Source organism: Argentina silus (assembly GCF_951799395.1).
Source record: "Argentina silus genome assembly, chromosome: 14".
NCBI lineage: Eukaryota > Metazoa > Chordata > Actinopteri > Argentiniformes > Argentinidae > Argentina > Argentina silus.
In genome coordinates, this window is record NC_139668.1 from 5,163,226 (window position 1) to 5,183,225 (window position 20,000).

At 47.0% G+C, this 20,000-nt stretch overlaps 2 protein-coding genes across 4 annotated transcripts in view; both read left to right on the forward strand.

Annotated features, from left to right (window-relative positions):
• The window catches only part of hycc1 (hyccin PI4KA lipid kinase complex subunit 1), a 21,349-nt gene extending 12,668 nt beyond the window's left edge, over window positions 1-8,681 (forward strand). For 2 of the 3 annotated variants that reach the window (XM_083684943.1, XM_083684944.1), the window contains exons 9-12: window positions 399-486; window positions 1,978-2,140; window positions 3,749-4,069; window positions 6,112-6,251. In XM_083684943.1, the coding sequence (XP_083541069.1) occupies window positions 399-486; window positions 1,978-2,140; window positions 3,749-4,029 (532 nt within the window). In that variant the 3' untranslated portion in view covers window positions 4,030-4,069; window positions 6,112-6,251. Of the gene's footprint in view, window positions 1-398; window positions 487-1,977; window positions 2,141-3,748; window positions 4,070-6,111 lie in introns of all 3 variants that reach the window. The other variant, XM_083684945.1, reaches the window with a different exon arrangement.
• Window positions 8,682-9,057: 376 nt separating this feature from the next.
• On the forward strand, window positions 9,058-14,827 carry tomm7 (translocase of outer mitochondrial membrane 7 homolog (yeast)). The gene is made up of 3 exons (XM_083685196.1): window positions 9,058-9,220; window positions 13,035-13,083; window positions 14,203-14,827. Exons 1-3 carry the CDS (start codon window positions 9,118-9,120, stop codon window positions 14,216-14,218), a joined length of 168 nt encoding a protein of 55 aa, XP_083541322.1. The 5' UTR covers window positions 9,058-9,117; the 3' UTR covers window positions 14,219-14,827.
• Window positions 14,828-20,000: the final 5,173 nt, after the last annotated feature.

Below are 20,000 nucleotides of genomic sequence, written 5' to 3' on the forward strand. Positions count from 1 at the left end.
ATCCCTGATGCTCTAATTACACACACTGTCTATAACCCCTGATCCTTCTAATACACCCTCAGATTCAGTATGTGTACACACACACAGTAAATACACACACACACACACACACAGTAAATACACACACACACACACACTACCAAAACTAACCCCGTAAAGCTCAACCTAACATGACTCAGAGAGAGTAAACTAACATGATCCACTTTCAGTCTCAACCTAACCTGACTGACATGTAATAATCTGTTGCCTCAGTGCCTCTCAACCAAACTACCAGTTGTTTGACCACACCCTCACATGCTCCTGGCTTGTGCTGTGTGTCTGTGACCTCTCTGTGTGTCTGTGTGTGTGTGTGACCTCTGTGTGTGTGTGTGTGTGACCTCTCTGTGTGTCTGTTCCAGGACCAATGGGGAGGTGGACCTGGGTTCTAAGGCCTTGGATGACGTTCTCTACCGAGCCCAGCTGGAACTCTTCCCTGAAGCCCTACTGGTGGGTGCCATGACCCCTCTCTCCCTGGTCATGTGACCAGAGCCGTGCGCGTGTGTGTGTACGTGCGCGCGTCTCCGTAGGATCACTATAATCCCCATAGATTATGTACATGGTTGAGACTCAGAGACGTTAATCTGTAATCCTCAAGGTTTAAGGCGTCAGACTCCGTATTGTATCTTCGACCGTATCACAATAGGGAAAGTTATACTTCAATCATATTTCCTGCAATGGTTAACATTCTAAACATAACATGAACCATAATACAGAGGGCATATGGAATGTTCCCTTGTCTTCTGCTAGTTTGGGGATCAGATGTCACTGAGTGTTTTGTGTTGCTGCGTTGCCTAGCGAGGGCTTTCTCAGTGACGTCACCCCGCCGGGGCAGGAGGTTCCGTTGCAGAGGACCAACAACAGGCTTTTGTGGGTTGTGGTTATGATGCCGTGTTGTGTTATGAGGATGTGTTACGAGGGCATCATAAGACTGGTGTTTTAATCCAGGACCAGGGCCTGGATTCACAAAAGGTTCTTAAGAAGACATTTCTGCTTACAGTAACTGCTGTTTTTTTTTTTTTTACTTAAGAACCTTTTTGGGAATAGCAGATTATCTTTACTTTCCTCTTAAGAATGTCCTTTACTCTGTTCTTAACTTAACATGAAATGGGATTCTTGAAAATATTAAATATGTTCTTAATTTTAAGATAAATTGTCTTAGATTCATAGCTATGAGAGAATAATGAAGCTCATAAATGCAATTTATCATGTTTAATTGAATGTAAAATGTATAATATCAATCTTTGTGTCTCCAGAAATGGTTTATACATATTATATAATTCATTATTTAGGACTTTGTCCAGAATTCAATATGCTAGCTAGCTCGCTCATCCAATACTGCTAGCTGGTTGCTATGGTGATCTTCTTTAAGATACCAATTTAAGAACATATTTAAGAGTTTCGTAAGACAATTTCGATTTCTTAAGAACATTTTGAGGAATAATACTTAAAAAAATATCTTATGAAGTTCTTATTTATATATATATTTTTAAGAATGTTCTTATTTCTTTTTTTTTTTCTTTCTTTTTTTTTTTCTTCTTCTTAAGAACATATTTGTGAATCCAGGCCCAGACTGGTACATCTACAGTTGACTTGACCCCGGACGTCTGCCAGGAGTTAGATAGACACACATGAAACAACAGAGGGTACAAGTGAAGAGAGGGACCTCAGTGTCCCAGTTTAGGTGTACAGTATGTCCAAATCCACAGGCTGTGTATGTACAGGTGTGTAAGCTGTTTAGTGTGTGTGTGTGTGTCTGTGAAATGTGTGTGTAACATGTGTGTAACGTGCGTGTGTGTGTGTGTGTAATGTGAGTAACGTGTGTGTAACGTGCGTAACGTGTGTGTGTGTGTGTAATGTGCGTAACGTGTGTGTGTGTGTGTGTGTGTGTGTGTGTGTGTGTGTGTGTGTGTGTGTGTGTGTGTGTCCCTCCCTCTCCAGGTGGGTAATGCCATCAAGTCGTCGCTGCACGGCGCGGCCCTGAAGAGCAACAACAAGGAGGGGGCTCGCAGCATCCAGGTGGAGATCACCCCCACCTCCTCCCGGATCTCACGGAACGCCGTCACCTCCCTGTCCATCAGAGGCCACCGCTGGAAGAGACACGGTGAGACACACACACACATATACACACACTCGGAGGGGGGGAGAGGGAGGGAGGGAGGGGGGGGAGGAGGAGGAGAGAGACTGTGAGATCACTCCATCACTTGTTCACACCTCCTCTCATCTATCTCACCTCTGTCATCATCCCCCATTCCCACTGCCCATAGATGTACAACTTGCTAGACTAGACTCTTGACTGGCTGATCTAGAATCTCTGTCGTCTGACTAGCTCTTTGTCCTCAGAGCAGCTTCAGGACAGGAGAGGAGACATGAGAGGAGAGGAGAGGAAAGGGAAAGAGACAGGGAGAGGAGGCAAATCAGGACAGGAGAGGAGAGGTGAAATGAGGAGGAGGAGGCGGCGGGGGAGGAGGAGGAGGAGGAGGCGGAGGAGGAGGAGGAGGAGGAGGAGGAGGGGGTAGAGGACGGTTGATATGCATCCAGAGAGTGAGTCACCTCTCTGAGTACTCTACCTCCCACAGTAGTCAGTCTAGTGGTTCTATCCGCAGTATTACCACTTACTACTGCAGTCTGAGGAAGCAGACAGAGCTCTCTACCACAGCGGCCAGTCTAGCTGAGGAAGCAGACAGAGCTCTCTACCACAGCGGCCAGTCTAGCTGAGGAAGCAGACAGAGCTCTCTACCACAGCGGCCAGTCTAGCTGAGGAAGCAGACAGGGCTCTCTACCACAGCGGCCAGTCTAGCTGAGGAAGCAGACAGAGCTCTCTACCACAGCGGCCAGTCTAGCTGAGGAAGCAGACAGGGCTCTCTACCACAGCGGCCAGTCTAGCTGAGGAAGCAGACAGAGCTCTCTACCACAGCGGCCAGTCTAGCTGAGGACGCAGACAGAGCTCTCTACCACAGCGGCCAGTCTAGCTGAGGAAGCAGACAGAGCACTCTTAGCTTATTCTAGCAATTAGCCCGTCTGTAGAACTCTAGTCCAAACAGTGATGTATTTCTTTATTTAAAGGTAATTTCCCTCCCCCCCCCACACTCTCATATTTGTCATTTTTAGTGGAGAGAGACAGGAAAGTAAGGAGGAGAGGGTATGTCAGCAGGGCACGGGCCGGATTCGAACCCACGCCGACACGGGAGTGTGCGTGGGCGCACTGTAGGCCGTGGTGCTAGACCACCGGGGCACCCCAGGCCCTCTCTAAACCGAGTCTTTCACTTAGAAACCCTTTCTCACGGACGTATGGAAGAATAGGTTCCAGTCCCTCCATGAGACTGAGGCAGGTTGTCTCAGCTCAAATCCCTGTCATCTCTCTCACTAGCATATGTACTGTATTATATCGGAATATTATAATACATGCATATACGTACATTATCATTGTCCGTTATTGTGTCTGATCATCATGATTTTGTTGTTTTATCAGCTGTCACATTTATTTGATCTTCTTCTCTATATATGTGTGTTTTTTTTTGTTTGTTTGTGTGTATTTTTGTATACACGTATGCGTGCGTGTGTGTGTGTCACCTGTCTACATATGTCCGTGTGTGACTCCGTGTCTACATATATGTATGTGTCTGTCTGTGTGTGTGTGTGTCACCATGTCTACATATGTGTGTGCGTGTGTGTGTGTGTCTCCGTGTCCACATGTCCGTGTGTCCTCCAGAGTCCCAGGAGGTGAGTGTAGACAGTGACCCAGCACTGGGGGGTGTATCAATCCCAGAGATCAGTGTGACGGGCGTCAGCGGCGAACGCATGCCCAACGGAGACTCCCTGCGACCCCGCTCTGACCTACGACCCCAGTCCGATCCTGAGCCACTGGGCGGAGCCTCCGAGGTCAGCCCCGAGCCCAACTCCCGGGGGCAGGAGGTCAGGAGGCAGAAGTCTGTCAGGCGATTGGTGGACGAGGGTTCTGGGCCCGCCTCTGCAGGCAGGGGCCAGTACTAAGCCCCTCCTCCTCCCCCCACCCCTCCCCGGGGTAACCTAGGTAACCGTGTGTGGGGGCGTGGTCTAAAGCATGATGGCTGACTAACTCTGCCGGGGGGTTTTTCTCGCGCCGCTCTCCTGCGACCGCTCTGAGCGTGAATTTCTCCTCCTCCTCCTCCTCCTCCTCTTCCTTAATCACACTCTCCGTTTCTCCTCCGTCTTCATCTGTCCATCCAGTCTCACTCCTTCATTCACTCTCCAAGCTCTTCTCCTGTGCAGCTCAAGTTCTGTTTTGTTGTGTACCTCCTGCCCAGGGTTTGCTGTTGATCAACCAGCCAGTGTGAAGCTAGACAGTTTTAGAATCTGTCCTTTTTTAATAAACAATCACCCACCCACACCCTTAACCTCATCCTGATTCTTTTACATAACCGTCCTGACACACACAAGTGGGAGATTCTAATGAAGGTCGTCGAATGTCCCCCCCCCCCCCCACCAAAAAAAAACATAACAGTCCTACTTCAATACGCCTCTAAACAAACAAACAAATAAACAAGAATAAACAGAAACGCTGAGCGGCGTTCCGTCACAGTGTGGTTAGGGGATGTGATGTCGTCGTCTGACATCACCAGGCGTAGCAGGGGGTTTGTTCGAGGGAGTCGTGGTGCGAGTCGCTCGCTTTTTTCCCCCCCCAACACGCCTTGCTCCGACACGCTACCACTGGGTTGCTATGGGAGACCGACAGACTTGCTCCCTTCTGACTGGTAGCTGCAGTAGAGATGAGGAGGATAGGCAGCTCTTGATTGGCCCGGTTCTGCTCAACGTCCGAATTGGATAGGATCGCTACGGAGATCCAATCTGCTCGGACCGAATTTGAGCCTCGTCAAATCTCTCATGACACCCTATTCCCTATAGGATGCATTACCACCCACTGGCCAGAGGGGGCGCACTTCATAGGCAATAGGATGTCATGTGAGAACGAGGCCTTATTTTGCAATGTATTCCCAAGTCCAGCACATGCAGTAGAAGGCGTTTGTTTGGTTTGTGAAGGACCTGCCTATCTGTCGTCTGCCTACTGATGTCTGGTGGTAGTATCAGATCACTAGTAACTACATTACTGTTGACCACTCACAGCAGGTGTGTGTGTGTGTGGAGAGTGTGTGCGGGTGTGTGTGGGGTATGTATGTGTGTGTGTGTGCGGGGCGCTTTGTGTGGCTTTTCCTCCCTTTTTGAAGTGACTCTCCTGGGCTCATGCTTAGCCATTCCTGCTCTGGGGTTTTGGGACACAATCAACAACAACCTGTCTACCTGTAACCCAAACACTGCTGTCTCACACAGAGCCACACAGTACTGTACAACACACACACACACACACACACACACACACCCACACACACAATCTCACACACACACACACACTTTTATACCTGTACGCCAGCGGAGGCTCGTGGAGGTCAAAATCGGAGGATAGGCTCATTGTAATGCATGAAATGGAATGAGGAATGGTATCAAAAATTCCGTTCCGTGCATTACAATGAGCCTGTCCTCCGATTTCTACCTCTACCAGCCTCCCCTGGTGTACATGGCTCTCATTCTAGCTGCTTCTGTACTCCACTGTGGTCGACCCCTGTGTTTCAGACCCTAGTCACTGGGCATCTACATGTCACCATCACTGTCATTCAGCCTGCTCTCCTCTGCCACACAGGAATACATTTATTATTATTATTATTATTATTATTATTATTATTATTAATAAACCTTTACTTAGGCAGTGGGGTCCTACTGAGACTGAGGACTTTGCAGAGGAGCCCTGCTTACAACACGTAGTAACAGAACAGGTGTCAGGCGGTCGATGAACACTGACTGGACCCACCCTGTCTAGGTTGGATGCCGCTGTTGCAGTGTCTGTGGTTCAAAGTGACCTGGTTCTAGTGGTTCTAGTGGTTCTGGTGGGTTCTGACAGGGGAACAACAGGCTGTGTGACAGAGAGGTACTGTAGTTGTGTTTTCCCTCCCACTCTCCTGTCCTCTTTCTGTCTTAATGCTTCGGTTTTTTTCTCTCTCTCTTTTTTCTTTTTCTTTTCCTTTCTCTCTCTCTCTCTCTCAGACGCAGTGGATCTGGGTTCCCCGGACGAGCTGATGGAGATCTCCGAGGTGGACGAGGGGGTGTGGCCGGGGGGGACCGACGTGGCTCCGCCCACCATCACCGTGAGCAACAGCATCTCCTCCGGGGGGAAGGCCAATAAGAAATGTCGCCTGGGCGGGCGGGCCAGTAAGGACAAGGAGGCGTGTCCACCGGCGGGGCGGACCCTGAGTGAGAACGTGGAGCTGTCGATCAAACGCCTGACGCTGACCACCAGCCAATCGGTGCCCAAGGCGGGGGCTCTCAGTAGCCTGACGCGCACGGCCAGCGCTGTGTTCTCGCGCTCGTTTGAGCAGGTCACTGCCGGTATAGCTCCGCCCCCTGGTCACCACGCTCCGCCAGACGCTGGACGCTATTCGTGCAGCCTGCAGGAGGAGGGGCTGGGGTACCTCAGCCCCCCCAACCACACGCAGCGTTCCCCCAGCATCAGCGTGCACCTGGGCAGTGACCTTTGAACCCTTAACCCCCCCCACCCCCATAACCCACCCGACCCAACCCCCAATTTATGACCCTGTACCTGTGACCCGGGGCTTCCAGCCTGCCAGCAGAACTGGACAGCAAACGACTAATGAACACACACTCCTCCCTTGCTACGTCACCTGCCATTTCAGCTGGACTTCAGCCCCCCCAGAGCCCAGCTCCCAGCTGCCTCCCCAGCCCACGGCCTCTCCCTGCCCCCAGAACCCCCACTACAAGAGCCTTCGCTGGGCCAGAAAGAGAGGAGGAAGCCTGGGTATACGCTCCCGGTTCCTGGAACTACTGTACTGCTCTCTGGTGGTGTCCAGATAGAACTGCAGCTCACTGCAGTCCAGTTCTCTTGTGTGATGATCCGAGGACGGGCGCACTCCACTAAAACTGTGTCTGAGAGGATTTTTGAAATTGAGTATTTTAATAGACTCCTGTTTGTCCTGCTTGGCTTTCTGTACATCCCTCCTGACCACGCTCCTGTCTGTGGGCAGGTACTGTGTGTGTGTGTGTGTGTGTGTGTGTGTGTGTGTGTGTGTGTGTGTGTGTGTGTGTGTGTGTGTGTGTGAGAGAGAGAGAGAGTTGCAGTATGACTGTTTTTAGAATAAGTAAGGCTGTTGCCTGATGCAATGAACAAGGTGTGATTCTCCCAAACCGAATGAAACTAGTGTTTCCCCCATTTTAAGATGGCTCCCGTAACCCCCCCCCCACACACACCTACTGATGTCAACCCAGTGTGTCTGCCAGACCAGGGTCAAATGCATTGTCAAATACTTGTGCTTGATTTAAGCTTGGATTTTGCACTTTTGGGACTTCTCCAATGGTTCCAACTAAGAATAAGCTCAAGTGTTTGAAAGTATGTATTTAACATTTTGACCAAGATCTGTTTTGTTTTTTTAAAATCCATAATGCTCATCGCTCACGTTCACACTCCTTTTGCCACGGCAACCACTATATTCCGTGTGTCCTCCTCTTCCTCCTTCCCTCAGACTTTTGAGTTGTGCTCCAAACGAACAAGTAACCACTAAATTAGGAAACCCCCCCCAAAAAAGAATCTTGTTTACAATCGGAATGTTTTGATGATGTCATTATGTAGAAGCAATACGGTATCTCTGTCCTTTTTCCTCTCCCATTATTCTAGCACCTTCTTCTGAATGGCTGTGTGTCTCCGATTGACGAACGTCCGATGAATAAAAAAAATAACTTGATTGGGGTTTGTTGTTAAAATGTTTGTATGATCTACGCTGTATAAACTGTGGTATTTTGCATAAGAAAGAGAGAGACGTGTTTTAAATGTGGTATTTTCCTATGAGAAGGAGAGAGGGAGTTAAGAGAACTGGTATTTTCCTACGAGAGAGAGAGAGTTGTGTTTTTCTAGCAGTATTAACTCCCCACAGTGTTGAAAGCACAAGAGAGCATCCACCCTGCACGATACAGGCCTGACGCCAAAGCTCTTTAACCACGATCCCAAATCCACCCCAGCTCCCTACCCCAACATACTTCTATAGATCTCAAAGGTAATGATAGGTATAAGCTTCATCTAGCCTATCACAGAGCAAGGTGAAACTATTATCGGCCTTTGGCTTTGACACCTATCCGATCCTTTCAAGTCAATATGAAGTAGGGGGCCTCGGGGTCCATTTGGAATTGGGCATCTTTACTCTCCTCTGCTCCAGTCCACTCCCGATCCGAGATGTTGTTAGTACAGTAGTCTTGTGTTTGTCTGTCAGACAGACAGACGGACGGAACACTGTGGTATCTCCTACTGTATGTTTGAACAATGAAACTCTGCCCTTCCGGAATGCCCTGTGTTCTACGGCGAGTGTTCCGTCTTGCCCCAGTGTTCTAGAGCGAGTGCTCCGTCAGTCTCTGTGTTCTAGAGCTGTTTATGCGGTGGTGGAACAATAACAATCATCATGTTTCTGTATGTTGGTTTACAGAATGTGAAGAAAAAAAATAGCTCTCATGAATTGTACATATTGTTGTACTAAAGTTGTTGTTTTTTGGCCTTTTTGTCTGAAGATAACTCACTGCTAGAGCTTCTGGGAATAAAGTGTTTCTATATTTCAGTCTTGAGTCTGTTCTTGCGCTTCATCGTTGTCACACACTCACACCATCATCATTTTCATAACTCAGGGGACGAGGGGACATTGATATTGGGGCTGACTGCTAGAGTCAAATCCCTGTTCATTTGGGTCGCTTAGTACAACAACATTGATCCCAGTTTCCTTAAACACACATCTTGGAGAAAGCAGACAGATTTCATTCAGTCTTTTATGAATGGCGTATTGATTGATTGATTTACTGATAAATTGAGACGAATTAACGTAGCAAATAGTGAGAAGTTCTCATTCTGTCCACAATGTGGCGCACATCACATTTGTGATTCTACCACTGTCGCAAATCCATCTTCCGGCCATGCTTCCTTCGTTTACTTCCGCTTTTACGTCCTTGGCAGGAGCACGGAGTCGTCTTTAAACCGCAGCGGAGGTTTAGCAGTCAAACATGGCTAAACTCAGCAAAGAGACCAAGCAGCGGCTGCAGCAGGTCTTCCAGTGCGGCCAGTTCGTCATCCGATGGGGCTTCATCCCAACCGTACTTTACCTCGGTCAGTATGGATCGCTCGTTGTCGCCGGGGAGCCCGTTAGCTTAGCATCCCAACCTATTGACGAATGACGACGTGCTTGCTGCGATTGCTAGCCGGACAGCTGGGGAATGGGGAACCTCGTTTATGTCATCATGCATATGTCGTGTAGACAATAACATACCACGTCTGGGCCTCTGTGGCTCAGTTGGTGGAGCATGGCGCTAACAACGCTTAGGGTGTGGGTTTGATTCCCACTGGGACCATATATACTGAAATGTATGCACTCACTGCAACGTAAGTCGCTCTGGATAAACGCGTCAGCTAAATGGCATATATATATATAATGTCTCAGATTTTGCATAACCCAACGTAATGCCAGTCTAGCGTTGCTTGCTAGTTAATAAGATCCTCAACAGCAGGCTTCCCCGGTTAATAACCTGTGGTCATAGATAATGAATGAATGTGGAGACTGGAAGTGGTGGGGATGTCCATGTGGTGTCTAGATGTCACCCGACCCATAGAATTTGACGTGAATACACCCGACCCGTTGTCACTGTTTCTTGCATCACTACTGTATAGAGCAGTGTTTCTCAACCTTTTTTCAGTCGCGGCACCCTTTGCATGAATAAAAAATCTCAAGGCACCCCAATATATATATATATTTTTTTTTAATGTTGATTATCATTAGAATACACACACTGTCTCTGACGAACAACAAATGCATGACGCATGTAGCCTACTACTCTTACACGCACGCATACACACACACACACACACACACAGGGGGGCGTAAATGTGACTTACTCTCAGTGAGAGATTTGGGCCTGGGAGGATGCACACAACCGCTCTATTCTCGCAGGAATGGATGACAGACACACACGTAGCTCCTGGTCCACAGCTCTCAGGCGCTCTCTGTACTTGTTCTTGATGCAGGTTAAGCTCGAAAAGCTCAGTTCACACAAATGTCGTGGAAAAGGGTAACAGTATGTCAACGGCACTACTTGACACTATCGGGTATTCCTTTTCCAATGATATCCAAAATGTATCCAATGTCATATCTTGAAATGTCATCCTTAATGTACGATCTTCTTTCATCTCTGCCAGTTGCACCTGTACCTGCATTGGCAGGTCGGCTGCGCTCTCCAAAGCGCACGAATTCCAAGGGTCACGGACCCAGTCAAAACCAGCAAAGGTCTCAGCTGGAAAATACTTATTAAATCTCGTCAAGGGTTTGCAGATGCTGAGAGATAAGGCCAGAAAGTTTTTTGCTGTTTGGATGTGCACTGTACAGGGGAAACATCTCAACTCTCCCCTGTTTCACACAAGAGCGCCAGAGAGTGAGTTTAGACTTGAAGCCACGCAATTTGTCTGATGAGCTTAGTAGATTTTCCTCTTTACCTTGCATTTTAGAATTAAGTTGATTGAGGTGCTTAAATATATCGGCCAGGTATGTGAGTTTCGCGCACCATTGCGCATCTGCAATGAACTCTTTATATGCAGAATTCTCTCCCGCTAGAAACACTCTGACTTCTTCTCTTAACTCGTACAGTCGGTCCAAGCACTTTCCGCGTGAGAGCCAGCGGACATCCGTGTGCAGCAACAAGCTCTGATGCTCGGCTCCCATTTCCTCGCATAGAATGGAAAAAAGACTTTAACGGTCGCGCCTTTATGAAATTAACTATGTCCACTGCCCTGTCCAGTACATCTGAAAGATATTTCGGTAAAGTCTTGGCAACCAGTGCCTCCCTGTGAAGGAAACAATGCGTTGTGCGAACATTTTGGTTTTGCGCTCTGATCCTGCTGATGAAACCTTTGACATTGCCGGTCATCGCAGCAGCGCCATCGGTGCAGACACTGATAAAAAATTTCCAACTTAGACTTCCCTGTTCAAGGTACTCTGTTGTGACACGGTATATTTCCTCTCCCGTTGTTTTGTGTGGCAAACACTTGCAAAATAAAAATTTCTCACGAATTTCTCCTCCATCAATAAATCTCACAAATCCCAAAAGTTGTGCGTGGTCACTCACGTCTGTTGATTCATCAATTTGCAGAGAGAATTTCCCACATAGCCTTATTTTCTCTAAGACCACGTCTTCTATGTCTGCCGACATGTCATTTATACGCCTTCCAATGGTAGAGTTCGAAAGTGGTACCTTTGCGATCTCTTTAGCTGCTTGTGGGCCTATCATTTTGTTTACAATAGCCGTGCAGGCTGGCATTATTACAGGCTGGCATTATTACTGATTCGGCAATGGTGTGAGGCTTTTTAGCCTTAGCTATTATTTCGGCTACCAGGTAGCTAGCCTCCAGTGCATTGTTTGAGACTTTCACCACGTTTCTGCGGCACCCCTAAGGATGCCAGACGGCACCCAAGGGTGCCGCGGCACCCCTGTTGAGAAACACTGGTATAGAGTATGGCCACGCCAGACTAGGTGCTGTGTGTCTTTTGAATGTTAAGAGTGGTCAGAGTTTCTCTGTTGGCTAGCGTTGTTGATCCTGTGTGTGTGTGTGTGTGTGTGTCTGTGTCTGTGTGTGTACGTGTGTACACACTCATGTGCGTGTGGTGTGTGCACACTCCTGTGTGTGCGCGTGGGCGCTTCTGTGCGGTGTGCGGTGTGTGTGCGTTTGGGGGATGTTATGGGGAAGTTAGCCACTACAGGACTTTTGCTTCTCTGACCTCATACCCAGTGGAGTTGCCCCCTTCCGCTCCATCACTCTGCTTACCGGCAACGCCAGCATCACTTTTGTTTCTTCCCCCTTTTCACTTTTGTTTCATTTCACTTTTGTTTCTTCCCCCTTTTCCCATCCTTTCGTCGTTTCCCCTCCAAAGGGTCCCCTCTCCCCTCTCTGCTTAATCCTAGCTTGAGGGCAGTCAGATAACCTGGACCTTTGCCTAGTTTCATGTACTGATGGAATCTTCAATGGAAGATTTCCACAGGGCTTGTGAACAGCCTAGACCCAGCCAGTTTCTAGAGTTATTTTTGGATGCCGTCCTGGTCTGGCATAGAGGAAGTTATGATGACATTATTTTTACTTAAGTCCCGGGGGGTACATATCTGTGGAAGAAAGACGGAGGGTTGCAGAATCGTTCACAAATGACGACAACAGGCCGGAAGTTTAATGACACTCTGAATTTCACAATCGAGACTAGCTGTCCATACCTATGACTGTCCCCTGCTCCCACCCAAAACACATACGCACGCACACACACACACATTGCTATGCTATGCCCTTTCAGTGAGTTGTTAGAACCTTAATCTGGGAGAGATTGCATTAGCAGCCCAGCTTTGTGGTGTCTTTAGCAGACCTAGTACCATAGAACATAGAAAAACATAGACAACACATATTTAAGTCTTCTCCCACCAACTCCCCACCTCCCTTAAGGAGCATTAAGGAGCGTTCCAGCCTTGCTTTTTATTCTTTCCAGACTCTTTACTGGCCAACAGGGAGGCCGCTGGCCGGAGAGAGAGTGTCGGAACGTAGTGGAAAGATGCTGCTCACCCACCCACCATTCTGTGCTTCCTCTGTCATTTTTTCTGAACTCTGAACAGAGTTCTGGGGAAGTGTGTGTGAGTGAGAGTAAGTGTAGAAACTGTGTTGTAATCGTGTGTGTGTGTGTTTTGCGTCAGTGGATGTCTTTTGAAGGTGACTTAGGGCTTGTCAGAGGAAGTCTGTTGAACATTGTCAACATCATACTGTAGTCTATGACCCAGGGGTGCAAATGACTGTTGTATAATGTGTCCAGCAGCCCATGTCTGAGTCTTGTCTCTGTAGTTGGTGATTGTTGTTTCTTCTCTCTTCATTCATACCTGCTGTCTTTGTTTTTGATTGACAGGTTTCAAGCGAGGAGCTGATCCAGGGATGCCTGAGCCCACAGTCTTGAGGTACACAATGTGTGTGTGTGTGTGTGTGTGAGAGAGAGTGAGAGAGAGTGTGAGTGAGGTTAGGATTTTAGTCAGACTAAATGACCGAGTTACTTTCAGAGTAAGACTATGAATCCACCCATCCTTCCTCAAAGACATTGTTTTCACAACGAAAAGAGCTCAGATCTGCAGTCCACAGCTTCCTCTCGTCATATCCTCTTCTTTTCTCTGCCCTGATGAGAATGAACTTGCCAGAGTGTTTGAACCCGGGTCTCCCATGTGGAAGACACAAGCGTCTACCATTGGGCAGGGCAGGGCAGCCATAGTCTAGCTTAAGCTAGACCAATGTAGCACAGCGAGCGCTGCACACAACGGTTTAGGAACCCACCTATCCTCACTCTCATTAACTCCCATGTTAGCGCTCCATATTCAAGCTGGCTTCTGAGCGAACGTATTGATTGGTTCTCACATACTTTGCATTTGGGGGCGAGGTATCTCGTTCCTTGCTCGTATCGAAAAGTGATGGGGGCGGTTCTTCAAACAAACGTACTTCATGGTTCGTTCAATGACAAAAAGATAGAGGGGGGTACACCAACCAGCGTAGGGCTCTGCTCCTCGGACACATGGAGCACCAGGAGGAAAAACACAAGATTAGAGGCTGATCTGCTCCATAGAGCATCAGTAGAGCATCTCTGGTTATGGTTCAGGAGAGGCTGGTGGAGGCAGAAATCGGAGGATGGGCTCATTGGAATGAGGAATACGGGCTCATTGTAAAGCATGGAAATAATAATAATAAAATAAATAAAAAATCCTTCTTCTAGCATTGTGACTGCCTATGGCCCCTGGTCTGAGCATTGATTACCTTCTTATGATGACTGATGGATAGATGATTCACTTACAACAAATACAAGTCGCTTTGGATAAAGGTGTCTGCTAAATGCCGTAAATGTAAATGCATGGAATGGAATAAGAAATGGTAACACCGTCCTCTGATTTCTACCTCCACCAGCCTCCCCTTGGTCATGGTTAAGTTAGGGTTAAGGGAAAGGTCATCCTAAGGATCCCACTTAGCACCGACCCTGTTGAGATGCAAGGCCAGTTTATAACCGTGACCTCTGACCCTGTTCCCTCTATCTCCAGTTTGCTGTGGGGCTGAAGAGGAGGAGGAGGACCCTGACCCGGCCAATCATCTGCTCTCCTCGTGGTCATGTGACGCGTGACCTGACCACTGTCAGCCATCACCATGGAAACGGATGCCATTTCACCCTCCTACTACAACATAAAACCCCCTTTCCTTCTCTGCAGTCCCTACACAACATCTCTGAATTGAACTCTCTGTGTACATGCACATATGTACTATATCTATGGCCCCCATAGACTTGTATGAAAAATATATATGGTCACACTATATATGTAGAGTGTCTATGGGATCTCCTGTAGTCTGGACTAAACTGTTTACTGGGTCAAAGATCTGACGCTCTGAAAACGTTCCTCTGCCTGTCTCTGAAACGGCCAGCAGCTTCTGTCCCTGCTGACAGACAGACAGACAGACTGACTGACTGACTGACGGACAGACACGTACTTGTATATGGTTTTCTGTTTGGGAATGTGTGAAACTACAATGTCTTGTCTGTGATGGGTCTACATCTTGTCTGTGATTGGTCTGTCATGGAGCCGTGTGTGTCTGCATACTGGAGATGATCCCTGAGGAAATGTCTGTTGGTTAGAAGTGGACCTGTTTGTGTCAATAAAACATCTTTGTGAAAAAGGACTGTCCGTTTTGACTCATCTTTGGTGGAGAAATTGTCTTTAAAAGTCATAACCGCTAAAGTCAAAAGACGGTTACCGCCAGCAAGTACTGTATGTTGTGGAAGATGCTCTGCTATATCCATGCAGGAGCCAAACCCATGATTCAGGAGTTACCAGCACCATGTTCCACTCAACTGAGTGTAGCGGAGGTGATTTAGAATCACATTGTGGTGATGAGGCACAGTAGCCTTGCCTGAGACTTCTAAGCCCCGATGTAGCTGATGTACCATGAGGATGTCTTCTTGATAGCGCTTTATGTCTGTGGCATGCATGCGAGAGGTCAATGGTTCAAACCCGGCCACCTGTGTATGCCAATACTAATGCACTGAACTTAGTCAAAACAAGGTGAGGTGAACACACAGGAGCAACACATTTCTGATTCCTTTGTATCCAGTTTATTATTGCTCTTTGAAGCCAACATTGTTCAAGTGTACTTGATGTAGTTACAATCAGTGGGTGGTTAAGTGCACTTCAATGACACCATCAGTAGATAAACAGGAAAATTACACACAGAGTTGCAGAAAACTATGAAAATAAATAACACTCTTTGTATATAAATACTGTCTATAATAAAGTTTTTATAGTTCGAACATATGAGGTACAAAGAGTTCCAAAGCTGCTCAAGTGAAATGTATAGAATAAATTACCATACACACGCATGTATAAATAACAAATAAATATCTAATTCTCTTCTTTAGTAACCGAACAATAAATAACATCATACATTATTTTACTTCAAGTTTAGCCCCACCAAATGCAAGAAACAATAAATTACATTCATAGATCGATAGATAGATAAATAAATATAATAAGTTAAAAAAAATACACTATAGGAGAAATTAGCACTATTTTAGGAACATGACTGAACGCTTACTAGTCAATACGTCTTCAAGGCCTGGTCCCATTGGCTTAACGACAGATGACGTGTCTTCGTACGGAATGATAGTTCAGGCGAAACGGCATCGTGCTACAATAAGGACACCTGACGCAAGACAACTAACCTATAACCTACTACCGTACAGTGGAGTCTGGTGACGGTAGAAATCGGAGGACGAGCTCACACAACGTGTTTGACACCGTTCCTCATTCCGTTCCATGCATTACAATGAGCCCCGTCCTCCGATGTCCACCTCTACCAGCCTCCCACTGACCCAGTCATCTCCCAGTCCTTGAACGGTAGCACCAGGAGTGTTAGCACTAGAACTACAACACCGGCCCCCCCTTACAGCAGCAGGGGAGCCGGGGTCCGGGCCCTCCTCTGCTCCCGGAGCTCCATCTTCAGCAGGGCTCTCTTGGCGTCCATCAGGAAGATGGCCAGCTCCCGGAGGATGACGTGCACGCTGATGTGGCTGTCCCAGGCCGTGGCGGTGGACAGGCCCTTCAGGAGCTGCTCCTGCTCACTGGCACTGAGCTCCACCTGGCTCTCAGGGTCCTTCAGCTGGAGGGGGGACAAGACACAGAGACATCAGACACAGAGTTACAACTCGGGAGGAGAGAACGCAATAGATTAGAAAGGAATGCAATAGAATAGAATAGAGTAGAATAGAACAACACAACAGATCTCTATAACACCATGGGTAAAATGATGAACATCTACCTTCTCTGTGAGCAGCTGGAGGAGGCTGCTGCTCTGGTAGGTGACCCCAGCCAGGAGCTTGGACCTGGGGTAGCCAGCATGGACGTGCTTCAGCAGGACACTGTACTCCTGCAGTCCCCGGGTCAGCTGCTGCAGGCAGGCCTCCTGCAAGAGAAGAAAGGGCTTCCATCAGTATGGAGAGAGAGTGAAGGAGGATAGGAGGTCCGTATCGAGATGAAGGGAAGGATGCATTATTTAGCATCGCTGCACAGGAGAGGTAAAGGCTGCAGTCCGATGCTCTAGATGTCTCCCTAAAGAGACATCTCGGTAGAATGATCCACGTCTGGGTGACAGGGAGTTTCAACCTAATATCCACCCTACTGTAGGTGTCAGTGGGAGGCTGGTGGAGGTGGAAATCAGAGGACGGGCTCATTGTCATGCATGTAATGGAATGAGGAGTTCCTTGTTCCATTCCATGCAATACAATGAGCCCATCTGAGAACAGATGACACCACCAGCCAATGAGAACAGGTTCACCTGTTGTTACCATCCTCTAGGATGGGATTTTATATACAGATAATCAATTATCATTATAGTTTTAAATAACTGTTGGTGAGTTATTGTTGTTATCAAGTCCTATATCTACATTATTGCTCCTTGTGGGATAAATACAGTATTTTGAATTTAATTGAACCGTTACCTTGTTGAAGTTGGTGTTAGGGCAGCCTGCTGGAGGCGAGGAGATCTTGTAGTCTTTAAAAGATTCCATCTGTTTCTCCGACATCTCAAACGTCTCCACAAACTGGTTGGGTAGAAATGTTGTACTTATTAGTGAAATCTTTAAATATAATCTAACAAGAGAAGATTTTACTGGGTGAGTGAAATCGGTCTGAAGGCACCTCTATCCACATTCAGCTGGATTCCATCAGACCATTCCATTCATTCCCATATCACATGTAGTGTACATAGAAATGCGATGTGTTTCAAATGTGCCATGGACTTGTGATCAGTGATGCAATATGCAATATTTTCTTCACACCGAAATGGTGTTCTGTGGTGGCATCATAAACAGTTGGAGTAACGGCCACTCACCTGCTCGTTGCGGAGTTTGGTGACCTCGTGGATGAGCGTCTTGATGAGCTGCTCCCATTTCGAAGGATTAACACTGGGCTTCGTTACCAGTTCCTCTCCCGAAGTCTCCCCCGACACGACCTCAGAGAGCGCGCTTGGCACAGGGCTCCCGGTAACTTGCGCCGCGAGGAACGCCAGCGTCACGGCGGAGAGGAGAGAGAGAGCTGCAAGTGAAAGAGAGGGAAAGGCGGAGAGAACAGTGCGTGAGTGGACGAGAGAGAGAGAGAGATGCATTCAGCCCTGCTGGACCAGTAAGAATCGAAGAACAGTGTGACGTTTACTTACTCAGAGTCGAAGGCATGTTTCCCTTAACTGATTAAACCGCTCGACCTTTTTGTGGGTTCTTGTAATTTTAGTGATGCGCCCGTCAATTTATAGCCATACAACCCAGAGGAATTTCCATCATCTCCTCCCCCAAATTGTATTACTAGTTCGGTGCATCACCTTCATCTTCGCAACTCCGACATGTGACAGCAGGAAGTCAGGGAGATATAGTGTCCATCATTCTAATCTGTTTAACGTCAGCAGGTTTCTACTCTCCTCTATGAAAGAGTCTTAGAGATAAGTCTATGGCCCAAGTTTAACAGGTAGAGGAAGTTAATGTTAGTTGGTGTTAATTGTTTGTCTAGGGTCTGAGGAGAGAATGCTGACCCACTATTAAGCAGACCACTACCCTGCCAACACACATACATACACACACACACACACACACACACACACACACACACACTCTGCCTGGATCTTATCTGTCAATGCTCTGGAAGCTGTTTATGATATACAGTAGAGTATGAAAGACTCTTAGAGATAAGTCTATGACCCAAGTTTAACAGGTAAATAAAGTGAGAGTTAGATAAATGCAATAAAAAATCAATAAAGCTATTCGATTGTATCTTTGATTGCAGTGGTTCTAATTAGGTAACTAACTGCATTGATCCAGTCTTGAGGAGTTTGGGGCTGGGGTTAGGTGTCTAGGCAAGCACACACACACACACACACACACACACACACACACACACACACACTGGACCCCCTCATAGTCAGAACTCCTGGCCCCAGCGTCCCTGTACCATTGGACCCTGGCGCATATGGTTCCAGTATTTGACTGTAGCTTCAGTATCTGGGTCCAGCCAGCAGACCGGGTCTGGTCTGGGCCTACAGTACCGGTTCAGAGGAGTTGAGAGTGTGTTCTGGGCACAGACAGAGGCTTCCACTGCACTGTTCAAGGTTGCTCCCAACCAGTGATGTAGAACAAAGAGCAGGTGAAAGAGAAGAGGGGTGAAAAGGTAGAGGAGTGGAGAGGTGGAGGGGGAGAGGAGGAGAGGAGGAGAGGAGGAGGGCAAGAGTGAAGCAGTAGTTGTTTCTCTGCTGTTGTAACAGCAGGGTAGTCCCCATGTGTGTACATTAACATGATGAATGAGGATGTATCTTCTGATTGGTACATATGGCACTTTCACTTGTGCCAGTGTTAGTGAGGTCATCAGGATGCGCCAATCCTGGAATGTTCCAGAGAGTTTAAGGACAAAATAGCAGTTTCAATTCACAAAAAAAGTACAGTGAAAAACCCTTGTGTCCTTGGTGAACTTAAGGTAGCTAATATTTACTGTCATTTAACTCATTTAGTGCCAAGGGTGAATAAAGTCTCCCAAATTGTAAACATTCTATCGTGCTGGTTTTATATATATTTTTTATTTATAAAAAAAATCATGAATTATGATGTCTCATGTTGTAGCCAATCAAAGTATTGTTGCTAGGTAAATATTACATAAAACACTCGGCACAGAGTGTTCCGGAACTCTTTGACAGTTAGTGAATTAATGCACAGCAATTTCTTGTTGAGAAATAATGTTGAGAAGTAATGTTGTTTCTTATCAATCATATTATGTCCATTCAAATACTAAATAAATGCTAATTTGGGAAGTCCCTTGTGGATAATTTTAGTCATATTTAGTAATTTCAGATTTTCCTCTTTTTTATGTTACGGGACAAAGTGGTTAGTCCCTGATATTCAAGTCGATGTGCAGTCAGTGTGTGCGTGTGCATGTCTGCTTGTGTGTACGTGTGTGTATGTGTGTGTTCAGTGATTTTTCATCTCATTACTGTAAATCTAGCATGTTGTTTTAAGAGTTGCCAACCAGCGGGGTTTGAACCTGGGACTTTTTGCATGGATGCCACAGATAAACCGTTATACCAAGAGTACATTCTTGCGACACAAGAGCTACATCTGGTAGTAGTAGTTGCAGACAGGGATACCTCATCACGACAGCGTGATTTCAAATCACCTCCGCTACAGGTGATTATTGAAATGAGTAGATCTGGGTCTTAAACTGATCTGGGTCTCAATTCACTGGGTATTGTTGTTGATCTGGAGGGTCCAGGTCCAGGCTCCAGACCCCTTCACATGCTCTGTAGATCACACTACTGG

Bases quoted from the DNA above. Each gene is read 5' to 3' on its own strand.
- tomm7 (XM_083685196.1), top strand. From the start codon at position 9,118: ATGGCTAAACTCAGCAAAGAGACCAAGCAGCGGCTGCAGCAGGTCTTC. The intron at 9,221-13,034 runs GTCAGTATGGAT...TTTGATTGACAG, and splicing joins CCCAACCGTACTTTACCTCG to GTTTCAAGCGAGGAGCTGAT.